The following is a 14,334-nucleotide window of genomic DNA, read 5'->3' on the forward strand; positions in this document are numbered from 1 at the left end:
GTTTTAGCACTTTAGCTCTACCCACTGCAAAGAAATCAATTCTTTTGACTTTGGTTTTCTTTGAGGAGGTTTCACTACAAGTTCTGGACTCATGCAGCACAAAAAGCGACAAGTGGATCCATGCCATGCCCTCCACAATATGAAAGAGTCATTGAATCCCCTCAGTAGAGGTGAGCCAAGCAATCCAAATAACGATAGTGCCGATACCAACACCGTTATTGGTTTTGGATCAAGCCTAGCATGAATGGATCGAATCTTTGTTTCTATCATCTTATCCCTTCGGCAGGAAATCTATGCCATGACTTGTGATGTACGCATAAACTCATTTTAACCCTACGAGGTAACCTGACACGCACCTCCAAAAATGCAAAATGCAGTATGGACAGCACTATCCCTTCTCGGGGCTTTCCTTCAATTTGTCAGCCGCAGGTTGCAAGGAAGGAGGCGCGGTAAGATTTCCCGTCGGCAGATAAAATCCCGTCAGCTCTGACGCCTCTCCCTTTAAGATGCGCAGCAGCGAGTCTCTGGGAAACTGAGGCTGTGCGCTCGTCGGGTCCAAGCAGCGCTTATTTCTTTGTCACACTGATGCCTTCTTTGATCTGATTGGACGGTGAAGGTGCTGCTGGTCTAATATTCGGAAAATATCGGGGATCATAGCTGAGGATCTCTCTGATTCTGGGCCGCGTCGGTCGTTCTGTGGCCCCGATGGAGCTGAAATATCGCTCAGCTTCAAGGACACACTCTTCATCATATTTTTTGAGCGGCTGAATGATTTCTATTGAAAACACACGCTGTGATCAAGGCAAGCAAAGAGAAGAAAACAGCTCGAAAAGCAGCTCGTTGTAATAACCAGTAAATATGCGACGCGTGTCGTGGTTTGCTGCGAGAATGTGATCAGACGGGACTCTGGTTTCTCGCTCTGCTGCCTCCGAAAAAGAGTCGCTCATGATGCCCAGGGCTTTGCGGAGACTGGTCCATTTGATGCTGTTCTGCCCTTTATCCAAAGGCCTGCAGGTAGGCTATGGGACTGCACAATGTCAGTCTTTTTGTCACTAACTATCCACCAGCAGCATGCACGACCACTGACCAAACCGTCAGTTCACTTCACATGCATGCATGAAACCCCCCGTAACGAATACAAGTGCAGCGCAATGTATGGTAGTTATCTCTGCGTTATCCTATAGTCAGGTGACAGGCTGCTGGTTCATTCATTGTTTACCTAGATACCCCAGAATTTTGCAGCCACGGGTTCACAGGTTTGCAGTGCATACACGACTGTAAAAGCATGATTTAATAACAGTACAAGTTGGATCATAAACATTCTGCTTATGCTAATTCTGCTTAGTACTACACTTTTGTGTAGCATTACATTTTGTGTTAATGCATGTGATGCCCGCTCTTCCCGCAGCTATCCTATTGCAGAGCATTCAAATCAGTGGTTCCCAGCTGCTGTTTGTAGCCCATTATACAAAAATCAGTAAATAGAGATGCACAAATAGTGATAAGTCTAGGCTGATGTTGATATTTAAAAGAAGAATTTAACTCATTGTTCTGATACAGTTTATTGCTGTTTATTTTCTTATTTATCCTCCCTTTTCTCCCAGACATTTCCATCTTCTATTTTGGACATTAGACAGAGATGTGACAACAAACACACAAACATCAGTCTAAATGTCATCTTATTTATCAGTCTAAAAAATACCAGTGATTGGCTGTATACTGGTACATCTCTAGATCTACAATAGGAAGTCTCTTCTATTCTAATTTACTTGTTTCTTTTAGGAGTGGAAACTATTCAGTATTTACAGAAAATCAAAGAGAGAAGTATCAATTACTAAACTATTTCCTATGCCGGTGCTATGAAGAAGTATTTGCCCTTGGTTCTTGTTTTTTTTTTTTTTGTTTTTTTTTGCATATTTCTCAGACTTAAGTGTTTTAGATCCATCAACAGTTTTTAATTTTAGGCAAAGATAACCCAAGTAAATACAAAATGCAGTTTTTTAAATGATGATTTTATTCATTAAGGTAAAAAACGACTATATTTAGATGCTACAATCTAAAGAAACAACAACAGGTGAGGAACAAAGTCAAAGCTTTGAGGAAAGCATTGTAAAGCTATTTCTAAGGCTTTGGGACTTGTGTCCAGCCTACCAAAATTACTCCAAGAACACATCAGCGACTCATCCAGGAGGTCACAAAAGAATACAGACCAGCAAAAACAGAACTGCAGGCCTCACTTAACTCAGTTAAGGTCAAAGTTCTTGATTCGACAATCAGAGATTGAGGAAAAATGGCGTCCGTTGGTGAGTTCCAAGGAGATAAATATTCAAACATGGTGGTGGTAGTGTGATGGTCTGGGGCTGCTCCAGGACTTGGACGACTTTCTATAAGTGATGGAACCATAAATTCTACTCTCGGCCAGAAAATCCTGAAGGAGAATTTCCAGCCATTGGTTCGTGCCTTGAAGCTTAAGAGCACCTGTGAAAGGCTCAAAAAGAAAAAAGAAAAAAATGTAGCTTTGGAGTTGACTTGTTAAAGTCAAAATTGAGAAACTTTGACCTTCAACAAGCTATTCATGTTCAAAGACTCTCAAATGTGGCTGAATTAAAACAATTCTTCAGTTTTCTCCACAGTGACGTGCTGTGAAATAATCATTGCCAGTTATGGCAAACGCCTGATTGCAGTTCTTTCTGCCAAGGGTGAAACAGCCAGTTATTAGTTTTAAGGGGTAATTGCTTTCTCGCACAGATCCAGGGAGGCTTGGACAGTATTTTTCTCTTAACAATTGAAATCCACATTTAAAAACTGCATTTTGTATTTCCTCGGTTTGTCTTTGTCTAATATTAGAAATTGTTTAATGATCTGAAACATGCAAGTGTGACAAATCTGCAAATATAAATGTGCAAAATACAAAAAATCAGGAAGTCCTTAGTTTCATGTAGTTGAGTGTCTCAATTCCACCTTAAGGTTGGGTGACCAGCTGTTCATTCATTCATTCACAGCCTGGGTTTAATTAGACTTCTTTTCTTCCTGCCATGCGCCCATTTTCTACCAACCTCCACAGAGTCGCCTTCCAGCTATTAAAGTGAAGTACCTTCTGCTGGCATGGCTGGGCATCCTCGTCATCAGCTGGATCGTCTACATGCAGTATGCCTCCTACTCTGAGCTGTGCCGTGGGCATGTTTGCCACATGGTCATCGTAAGTATTATCTTTGAGTTAAATAAAACTCAGTTACATGGTTTAATCGAATTCAAGCCTATAAATCAAGATAAATTTGATAGTGTGGGATATCTGTGAATGTGGCATAAAAATACTGACTGTGGCAGTGAGTAAAGTCCTAACCACAGATTACAGGCTTTCCAAACTACTGCACGACAATAAAGGTAGCTTTCAGGGTAACCAAGACAAAAACTACAATCACATTAATTCAAATCATAACACAATCACTGGAAAGAGCAGATCTTTTGCTTTTCCCAAGACAAAAACTAAAGAATTCAGAATAAAAACAACAGTATAAATAATAATTTCATAGGTTTTAAAAAGTACATGGCAAGACAGTGGAACAGAGGGACACGAGGTCTGTGTTTTGAGGAAGAGTGCATGGCCAGTGTCTTAAACTTGTGGTACCAGGGTGCTCTTACAGGACACAACCCCACTACCCACCTGTAGGATTGTAACATCAGTTTAGCTGTTTGGTCTTAGCTCATTTGACTACAGTTTCACTAACCACATAACAGACAACATGTGACTGTTTGTATTTACATAAATGAAGAAAATGATTTCATACCATACTAGTTTTGTGCTGCTGAGGTGAGACCCACAGATGTCTAGTTCCCCTCTGTTGCGTTCTGTGTTGGGGACTTGGGAGAAATGTGTCTCCTCGGTCAGGTGATGTCAGGTAAACTGCACATGGTGCTGGGCTCTTTGCTGCTTTGTGACAACATACTGAATATAACTCAGTGGGTTACTCCATTCTGATGAATTTCATGCACACCACTTTACATGAGTAAGTATAGCATCCTTCTAGGAAAGAAGTAAAACTGGCACTCTCTGATTCCATATCCATGAAAAATCTCAAAGGACATAGCTGGAAATGGGATTTTTTTCTTTCTTGTCTGCTAATTATAAAGGTACAAAACTTCATAGTCAGCATGCAATTTTTAAACTAATGTAGCAGTTTAAGATAAACTTAAGACTCATTTACTGGTCGTCAAGATCAATGTTTCTTTAGTCCAATACACCTCTGGTATGTGGATGGGAAAAGCCAGGAATTCCACTGAGATTGCTAACTAACCACCTGAACCCAAGTCACATGTCCTAGTGTTTTTCCTGGTGTCAGGTCCATATTTAGAGACACAGACCCAGCCTCAGGAGGTCACAAGTTATTGTATTCCCAGCGTCGGTCCCAAGCTTGGATAAATGGGCGGTTTGCATCAGGAAGGGTAAGCGAAACCATCCAGTGTAACTGAAAGAAGCTTCATATTTCTCGATGAGCCTTTCTTTTTTTTCTGTAAACATACCTGTTGAAATCGTGCATTCTCTCTGATTCATTAATCCATAACAGAAACATTGAACTTTAACGTTTAAGACACAGTCACACAGACTTCAAGCATTTCACTGGTCCAGACCACTTAAGATCAAAGTGGGATGCATCTGGCCCACAATGTAAAGTGAGTTTGAAGCCCCTGATCTATGTCAGTCTGAGCAGTACAACCACACTAAAATGCTACTGGACACGCACAATGTAGAAGCTCTGCAATGACGTGTTAGAAATGCACGTCTCTCAAAGTCAAAAGGGTACGTAAAGGCAAGAAGGAGCATGGAGAACAGTGTGTCAGGTTAGGCAAATCTGGTTAGATTCACCTGACCTCTAGCAAAGATATTTTCCCTTTAAGTAAACAGACATTGGAGGGCTAAATATAGAGAGCTCAAGTACTGGATGCATAAATAGAGGCTTATTTCTGTTTCCTGCAATTTCTGTTTTGGTTTCTGCAGTGTGATCATTATAGAAGAGGCATAATATCAGGTTCATCCTGCAAGGCACTATGTGACCAGAGAACGCTAACTCTGCAGCGCTGCATGTCCACCTCCTCCACACATCAGGTAAAACAAACACTCACAACTTACACATGCGTGAAGAATAGCCTTTGAGAGAACAATATATTTCCAAATTCATGTTAGTGCACATCTGTTTTTTTAAATTTAATCAATAATTTTATTATAGATTGCCTCATAATTTTTACTGGAACATGAAAAAAACATAACAGCAATTGTAGTAACAAATAAAAAGTAAATGATTTGACATATTTGATACTAATTATAGTATCGATATGACTGTCAGTGTTAAAGGATGTCTATAAAAAAAACATACTGCAGCCACTAGATTGTCACACACAGTTGGGGTTTTTTCAGGGCCATTCCATATTTGGCTCTAAAGCTGAGTCACCAGCTAACAGTGGCAATCTTGGTTAGCAAGGTACATCCAGTGACTGTATGGGTAGTGGGTGTATCTGATATACCATATTGGTGTTGTTCCTGTGTCATCATAATAGTGTTGGTCCAGGATAAATATAATATATAATCCAAATATAACAAGGAATCTTTTCTTATGGACTCAAACAAGTTTTGCTGAAAAACTGAGTCTGGAACAAGCAAAGCTTAATACTAAACAATATATATAACTTATATAAATGTATATATAACTTAATATTGCACACATGCAAAATCGAAATTCCAATTAGATAACACATCAGTGGAATTCATTTCTTAAATAAAAATTGTATTTGCAACCTTCTGAATTAAATTTGATCATTTTATCATTTATCAGATTTTCATCATATTCTCCCACCTGTCCAGAAAGCTCCTGTTTTCTGCCTTTCTTTTTGCCATTTTGGGATAGTTAGCATGGCAGTATTTGCATGGTTGCTATGACTATGGTCAACAGAGGAGAGGGTGCTAATGGGTCCTGTCGTGACTGACGTGCCAAAACACCAACAGAGCATTCTGGGAATTGTAGTATTAGCAGTACATGAACTGTATAATACCAATAACCCTCCCAGCTATTGTGTTCACAGACAGAATGGCACACACTCAAACAAAAAACATAACAAAATTTAAAAATTCCTTCTGGACCTATTTTGGACATATTCTTCCTCATCTAACTAAAGTCATATTTTCATATTTGCAGGTATACAATGGACTGTGGAAGGAGAAGCCTGTGGTAATTAAATGTGGCGTTGAAGATCCGGTGAAAACTGACGGAGCGCCCGACGCCATGCTGCGACAGGAGATGAGCCTGTTTGACAAACCCACACGTGGAACCTCGATGGATGAATTTAAAGAGATGCTGCACAGTTTCCTTAAGGTTTCCAGGCCGATAGACTATTTTATAATAACAGTGAACAACTGTCACCACAGAAGTCACATGCTAATAGAAAACTACACATGCCTATTAGGAAACATTGGTTATGCATTAGTGCATCCAAATGAGCTCAGATCTAGAGATCTTTTTTATGTTACGTGTTTATACAGGCCAAGATCTTATTGTCAAGGTTTTTTTTATATTTGTATCTACAACACATTTATAACATGCATTCACCTCCTTCCTGCAGGTTAACCTCGGTGAACAGTCATCTTTGAGCACCTTGGTGGACAGAGTCATCACGCTTGCTGATGTCAACCAAGATGGCAAAGTGTCACTAGCAGAGGCCAAGTCTATCTGGGCTCTCCTCCAGATCAACGAGTTCCTCCTGATGGTGGCGCTGCAGGAGAAGGAGCACACCCCGAAACTGTTGGGCTTCTGTGGAGATTTGTATGTGACGGAGCGTGTAAGCCACAACTCACTCTACAGGCTCGAGGTGCCAAATTCCCTGCAGTCTATCGTCCCAGAGGCCTTGAGCTCCAGCCTGAACCACTGGCTCGCGCCAGCTTGGCCCCGCCGAGCTCGCATCACCATTGGCCTGCTGGAATTTGTGGAAGAGGTCTTCCACGGCTCCTACGGGAGCTTCCTAATATGTGACGCCAATCCTTACCACGTTGGCTACAATTCAAAGTACGACTGCAAGATGGCCAACCTTCGCAGCGTGGCATCAGAAGCTGTTGTGCGGGGATTTTTGAAGGGACGGCGATGTGAGACGAATGCAGACTGCACGTATGGGCGGGACTGCACGGCCACCTGCGATCGGCTGGTGAAGCAGTGTAACACAGAGGTTGTGCAGCCTAATCTCGCTAAAGTGTGCGTGCTGCTGCAGGACTATCTGCTTTTCGGAGCGCCTTCAGACCTTCGTGGGGATCTGGAAAAACAGCTGCGCACCTGTGTGACACTCAGCGGGTTGGCAAGCCAAATGGAGGTTCACCACTCACTAGTGCTCAACAACCTGAAGACGTTACTGTGGAAGAAGATTTCAAACACTCAGTACTCCTGAAAAACGGATGCTCTACTATAAATGAATTGTTACATGAAGACAGGTGGTTTTTGGTTATGACGCTTGCAGTAAATGTTTTAGAGGGTCGTGTTTAATCATGTATTTTCACTCTACACTGACTGTGAATAACAGGAAACTGTGAACTACTGAATATACAATGTGAAGCAGGCTTTATTCCCACTATAATCCCTATCATGCTTTTGTGTTCCAATGGGTCTGTTTGCACATAATATTCTCAGGACACTGCCTGTAACGTTGTTTCTAAGATTCTGGATGTAAATAATCCATTTTTAAAATAAATGAAGCAACATGTTGGATTATTTGTGGTTTCATAGAATTGCTTTTTTCTGTCCTTGGTAACGTGCAATTGGGAGTGGTACAGCTAGAAATATCAGAAGAATATCGCAACTTCTTTTGTATAAATCAGTTTGCATCTCAATCAGAGAGTTACCACGTGTAGAATCTTTCTGAAAGGATGACACTTGAACTGCAGACATCGTTGACATTAGGTGTCCCTGATCATGCCACAAAATTGTTGTTCACATAAATGTTTGCAGATGTAATAACATCAATTTCAAGTGACTTGTTCATTGGTCTTCTGAGTACCAAGTCTATGATCTCAGGACTTGTGCCTAGACTTGGTTTCTTAAAAGGTTGCAGAATATATATATATATATATATACTGCTCAAAAAATGAAAGGAACGCTTTGAAAACACATCAGATCTCAATGGGAAAAACAATTATGTTGGATATCTATACTGATATGGACAGGGTAACATGTTAGGAATGAAAGGATGCTGGATCATTTTATGGAAATGAAAATGATTAACCCACTGAGGGCTGAATTCAAAGTAAAAGTGAAAAAAATATGTGGCAGGCTAGTGCATTTGACAAAAATGTAATTGCAGCAGCTCTAAATGTTCGGTAGTTTGTATGACCCGCACGTGCATGTGTGAATGTCTGACAACATCAGAGCATGCTCCTAATAAGATGGTAGATAGTGTCCTGAGGGTTTACACCAGGACATCACTGAGCCTCTGAACAGCCTGAGTGCATCCTGGCAGCATGGGATGGACCACTACATAACGCCCTAGAGATGTTCTATTGGATTTAGGTTAGGTGGGTGTGGGAGCCAGTGAATGGGACCCATGACACCCAGAACCCATGGCACAAGCATAGAGTCTGATAATGGGTTCAAAATGTTCATTTTGGTCCCAGATGCAATCTGCTCTGCCCTCCACCCAGCCCTAACTCATCTGGACAAGAAAGACTCATATGTGAGAATGCTGTTCATAGACTTTAGCTCAGCATTCAACACCATAATACCACAACAACTCATCTGTAAACTGGACAGACTGGGCCTCAGCACCTCCCTCTGCAACTGGCTGCTGGATTTCCTCAGCCAGAGGCCTCAAGCGGTGCGTGTGGGCAACAAGGTCTCAAACAGCATCACCCTGAGTACGGGGGCTCCACAAGGCTGTGTGCTCAGTCCTCTGCTCTTCACCCTGTTGACACATGACTGCACACCAACCTACAGCTCCAACCACCTTGTGAAGTTTGCGGACGACACAACGCTGGTGGGGCTCATCACCAAGGGCGATGAGACCCACTACAGGAAAGAGGTTGAGCTCCTGACCACGTGGTGCAGAGACAACAACCTCCTGCTAAATGTCAGTAAGACCAAGGAGATTATTGTCAACTTCCAGAGAGGCCACACCTGTCACCCCCCATTGACCATCGACGGCGCTGCGGTGGAGAGGGTGAGCAGCACCAAGTTCCTGGGGGTGCACATCAGTGAGGACCTCTCTTGGACCACCAACACAGCATCACTGGCCAAGAAAGCACAACAGCGCCTCTACTTCCTGCGCAAACTCAAGCGGGCAAGTGCTCCACCACCCATCCTGACTACATTCTACAGAGGCACTATTGAAAGTATCCTCTCCAGCTGCATCACTGTGTGGGGCGGTAGCTGCACTGACTATAACAGAAAAGCTCTACAACGCATTGTGAGAACAGCTGAGAGGATAGTTGGTGCACCACTCCCCTCCCTGCAAGACATTTACACCACTCGCCTCACCCGCAAAGCCATCACAATTGTCAACGATGCAACCCACCCCGCGCACTGTCTGTTCAGCCTCCTGCCCTCTGGAAAGAGATACAGAAGTCTCCGCTCCCGCACTACCAGGCTCACCAACAGCTTCATCCACCAGGCTGTGAGACTGCTGAACTCTCTTCCCTCCCGGCTCCCAGCCAGCAGAATCACCAGATTGGCAGAAGTATAGGAAGACAGATTGGACTCTGCATCTGCACCTTATTGTTGTCAATGTCTACGCATGGGACAGTGTGAAACGTAATTTCAATTCCTTTGTATGGCAAGTACATTTGAAGAAATTGACAAATAAAAAGTATTCTATTCTATTCTATTGTAAGGCTGCCTTTGTCTGGGCATCCCTCCTTGGATATGCCTTCCTGAACCATCACTGAACGACCACCAAACTGGTGTTGCTGTTGTTACAGGTAGTGTAACGCCCTCCATGGCTTCTCCAGACCCTTTCACATGTGCTCAGGGTAAACCTGGAGTCATCTGTAAAAAACACAGGACACTAGTGGTGGACATGATAATTCTGGTATTCTATGGCAAATGCCAATCAGCAACCAGCTCTCCTAGAGTAACTGCCTGTCTCCTGGAGTCTCCTCTATGTTTTTGAGACTGTGCTGGGACACAAAGCAAAGGTACTAGCACAAGTTTAATTGACTTGATGCTACAAGCTGATTTAAAAAATGTTCCTTTGATTTATTTATTTTTTTTAGCAGTGTATGATAAAGAGTAGCACTTGCCCCTGGCTCAGTGCTGTGGCTTTCCCTGCATGTGAAATGTTAATGGTATTCACAGCAAAGATGAAAGTGAGGTGTGACCGCTTCAACATCACAGACAGATGAGCGAAGCTACTGAATATTTTTGATGATGCGTTACACACCAAATGATCTGCAGCTTTCTAGAAGATCAAAGTGTCACAGATTATTTTGCACAGTTACTGCACTGGTTAAGGAGGTTCAGTGATCAAACGAGACAGATGCTACATTTCAATTTAAAACTCCCAAACCATTTTTAAGAGAGTTATTCCCACAATAGTGGAAGGATATCAGACAACAACAAGTCTCAATCAGAGAGGATGTCCAACATCTAATCAAATGGTGCAGAAACAACAACCTGATTCTGAACACTGTCAAAACAAAGGAGGTCATTGTAGACTACAGAAGAGCCAAGAAAACAACACTACCACCCCTCCACATAAATGGTGAGGAAGTTGAGAGGGTGAATGACATTAAATTCCTGGGCCTACACATAACAAAAGATCTCACATGGACTATTAACACATCCCACTTAGTGAAGAAAGCACAGCAGAGACTTTTATTCCTAAGAAAACTTAAAAAAGCAAATGTGCCAATCCGGCGCTTAGTAAACTTTTACAGGAGCACAATAGAGAGCATCCTCTGTTACTGCATCACAGTGTGGTACTTCAGCTGCACTGCAGAAAATCGTCGAGCTCTGACCTGGACCATCCAAACTGCCCAGGGGATCATTGGAACCAAACTCCCGAATCTCGACACGGCCTATGCTAGCCGTTTACAGAAGCGAGCTAGCTGCATCATCAAGGACCCAACCCATCCAGGTCACAGACTTTTTGTACCCCTCCCATCAGGGAAGAGATATAGGGCAATCAGAACCCGCACAAACAGACTAAAGAACAGCTTTTTCCCCAGAGCTGTAGCCTGTGTCACCCCTCCCCCAACACACAATAGCTACTGTAACTCTCCCTCTCTCTCCTTTACCCCATGTCATGTCTGCTGCTAATGTACAAAGTCATTTACTGGGCATTAATGTTTGCACTAAATTACCACACTGTAAATACTGTTATACTTATTATCTTAGACACTTTATGGGACATTCACGTTGCACTCAACTACCACATTGTAAATACTGTTATATTATATTATACTGTTTGCACTCAAATATCACATCAAATCATATTGTAAATACTAGTATTTTTTTTATTATTTATTTATTTTTATTTACTGTGCTAAGTGCCTTCTTTTTACTTTATATTTTATACTTTTACTACATTTACTTGGTTATTATGTTACAATGCTGCTTCTTGTTTTATTGCTGCTGGCCTCTGTGAGCTACCAAACAAATTTCATTGTATAACTACAATGACAATAAAGTTCTTTGAGTTTAAGTTTGAGTTTAAAATAAAGGCATTTTTTGCAGGTGAAGTCGAAATATAAACATTTTTACACACAGGGAAATAATTCAGAAAAAGCTGAAGGATGACTTGCATAAAAACTCAGAGGTTGTAATCTGGGAGGAAAAAATAATATGATATGACAAAGAAATATAGTTGAAGAAAAAGGATGTAAACACCTGCATCACTGAATGCATCATATTTAATACACAAGGTAAGGCCATGTAAGTTGCTACACTGAAGTCACGTCAATCCCTCTTGGTAAAGACACCTCAACCAGGGGAGAATCGATGCTCCTCAGAGGACTGACTGACTGACTGACTGACTGACTGACTGACAAATAACAACTCAGGATTGTTCCGGACATTTAGGCCGTCCAGCACATTGCTCTTTCTGCCAAAAAGCAAGGCCCCCCTATTTGTAAAAGGCCCTGCCCTGCCTCTCTTTGGCTCTAGTTCTGGATCTACTATATACCCTCCTTTAGGTCTGTAAGGAACTTGTATCACAGATGGTCCGGGTTTTGCTTTTAAATTTTGTAGGCCCAGATCCTTTTGTGGTGTTGGCCCTTTGTCGGTGCTAACTGACCCCAAGCTCTGGTCAGCTGGTGAGCTATGTGTGTCTTTATTATGGTAATGAAAATCAGCCAGAGAGCAGATATACTCTTTGGTTGATTTCTGTCCCTGACCCTTTTGAAGGCTTCTGAGTGGGGAGTACTGGCAGAACAGATGGTCTTTGAATCTGCTTCCTGGAGTGGAGCTGATCTTCTTTAGTACTTGGACACACACTCTCATGATGGCTTGGAGCATCAACTAAAGACTTGCTATCCTTCCTGGGGGGTGATGACACGGGGAACACAGAGAATGCACTGGATGTGGATATAGGAAACTTCTCTGAACATGGTCTTGGGGTTTCTGTCCAGTTCCTTTTATCTTTGAAGAAGGTTTGCTCTGCAAAGGTCAGGAAAGATTAATTAAAGCAAAGAAAGTAACCCATATATCCTAAAACATGAGTGAGAGCTTTTGAAAGCATTATATTACACTAGTGTATGTTTAGGCAGGGACATGGCACTTAAAGAATCCTGAGGAAAAAAGTGTTTTCAAACCTTACTTTTTGTATAAAGACTTAAAACTTTAATAGAAGTTTGGTAACACGTTATAATACTACCACCAAGGGGCCCAAAGATGTAATTCTCCTGTAAATAAATGGAATTTCAATGTATAATTATTTGAAATTATAATGTAATTATATTTACCTACAAATACATACTAGAATAAGGGTGTAACAAGTCAGGCTTTTAGATACAAAGAACTAATTAAACTGCATGTAAATGTAAGAACTGTGTAAGTAATTTCATGGTAATTTTGCAGAAAAACTAACAATTTAAACCGTAAATCTGGGAATGTTGGGGCGTAAACTTTTTGGAGTGTGAGCAATATTATGGAATGGATAACACTTGCCCTTTTACATCTTTATTTAACATTCATTATGCCGGTACATTTTCTGTTATTCAACTGTCCTTTGATTTACCTATAAAATTGTGATGAAGACTGTTCTCCCTTATCAACTTGCAAAAAAAATAAATAAATATCGCCAGAATTTGCAGGCCCATGTTACTTTATAATAATTGAGCCAAGTCTAATTATTATTTTTCTCTCACAATCCCTGTTCAAATGTAACTTTTAAAAGGGGTGCACAGGAAAGGAGTGTCTCCTTTTCTATAAAATACCTGGAAGTTAGGAAATATTAAACCATTCCACAATACAGCTCTGCAACAAACTTATAATGTAAGCTAGGGGAAATTTTTTTTTTTTTTTTTTTTTTTGCAAAGAAATCTTGCAGTACTTAAAATTATATATATATATATATATATATATATATATATATATATATATATATATGTAGAGGGAGAGACTTACTGTGCATTATTTCTTCTTTCCCATAAACCACATAAATTTATAAATTTACTACTTAAAAATACCTACAGAATACTTTGTGCGTCCTTTTCCTGTAAAACACCCACAGTTTAGGCACTATTTAAAATAATTTATCCACTATTTACCTACAATGTAAGTACTTCTTGTTTCCTATAAAATATGTAAAGTTATGCAGTGTTTACAATTCCTTTTATGCAGTTTTTAAAAGTACTTACATGTACTTACAGTAGTATTCTTTGTTTTTTGTAAGAAAAATAAATAAATAAAAATAAAAACTGTCACCCTCTTATTCTAGTGTAGCCCTTTTAGATATGTGTGGTTAAATATAATTACGTTGTAATTTCAAATGAAATGCATTGAAATTCCATTTAATTACAGAGGAATTACACTCTCAGTCATAGTAAATTTGACTGACAATTCTGTAGTGTTTATGTCCCAGTAATAAACTGAAATACAGTTAACTTAACATAGGTGCCCTGAGCCGTTGAAAGAAAGCTTCCAAGTTTGTCTCTACAAGAAGGACTTCCATTAGGGCACTCCTTCTTAACATTAAAAACATCGCATTTACCCCACTGGCACTGATACCAGAAGATGACCTCGATGATGTCTTTTAACTGTTGATCGTCGCTGAATTTGATCATGTTCTCCACATGTGCACACAGGAACCGTGGGATGTCATCTGGCTGCGCCAGGAGAGCTGCTCTGGATAAACTCTCCAGCAAACTTT

The 14,334-nt window shown here is 40.9% G+C and overlaps 1 protein-coding gene and 1 long non-coding RNA gene across 2 annotated transcripts in view; one reads left to right on the plus strand and one right to left on the minus strand.

Annotated features, from left to right (window-relative positions):
- LOC309711853 overlaps positions 1–13,460 on the minus strand; it is a 50,299-nt gene extending 36,839 nt beyond the window's left edge. The window contains exon 1 of the long non-coding RNA XR_014278117.1: positions 13,451–13,460. This is a non-coding gene — a long non-coding RNA (uncharacterized lncRNA). The remainder of the gene's footprint in view (positions 1–13,450) is intronic.
- On the plus strand, positions 273–8,152 carry dipk1b (divergent protein kinase domain 1B). The gene is made up of 5 exons (XM_082542702.1): positions 273–1,014; positions 3,065–3,199; positions 4,997–5,104; positions 6,189–6,365; positions 6,613–8,152. Exons 1-5 carry the CDS (start codon positions 946–948, stop codon positions 7,423–7,425), a joined length of 1,302 nt encoding a protein of 433 aa, XP_082398828.1. The 5' UTR covers positions 273–945; the 3' UTR covers positions 7,426–8,152.
- Positions 13,461–14,334: the final 874 nt, after the last annotated feature.

Source organism: Aulonocara stuartgranti (genome assembly GCF_965226115.1).
Source record: "Aulonocara stuartgranti genome assembly, chromosome: 7".
Lineage (NCBI taxonomy): Eukaryota > Metazoa > Chordata > Actinopteri > Cichliformes > Cichlidae > Aulonocara > Aulonocara stuartgranti.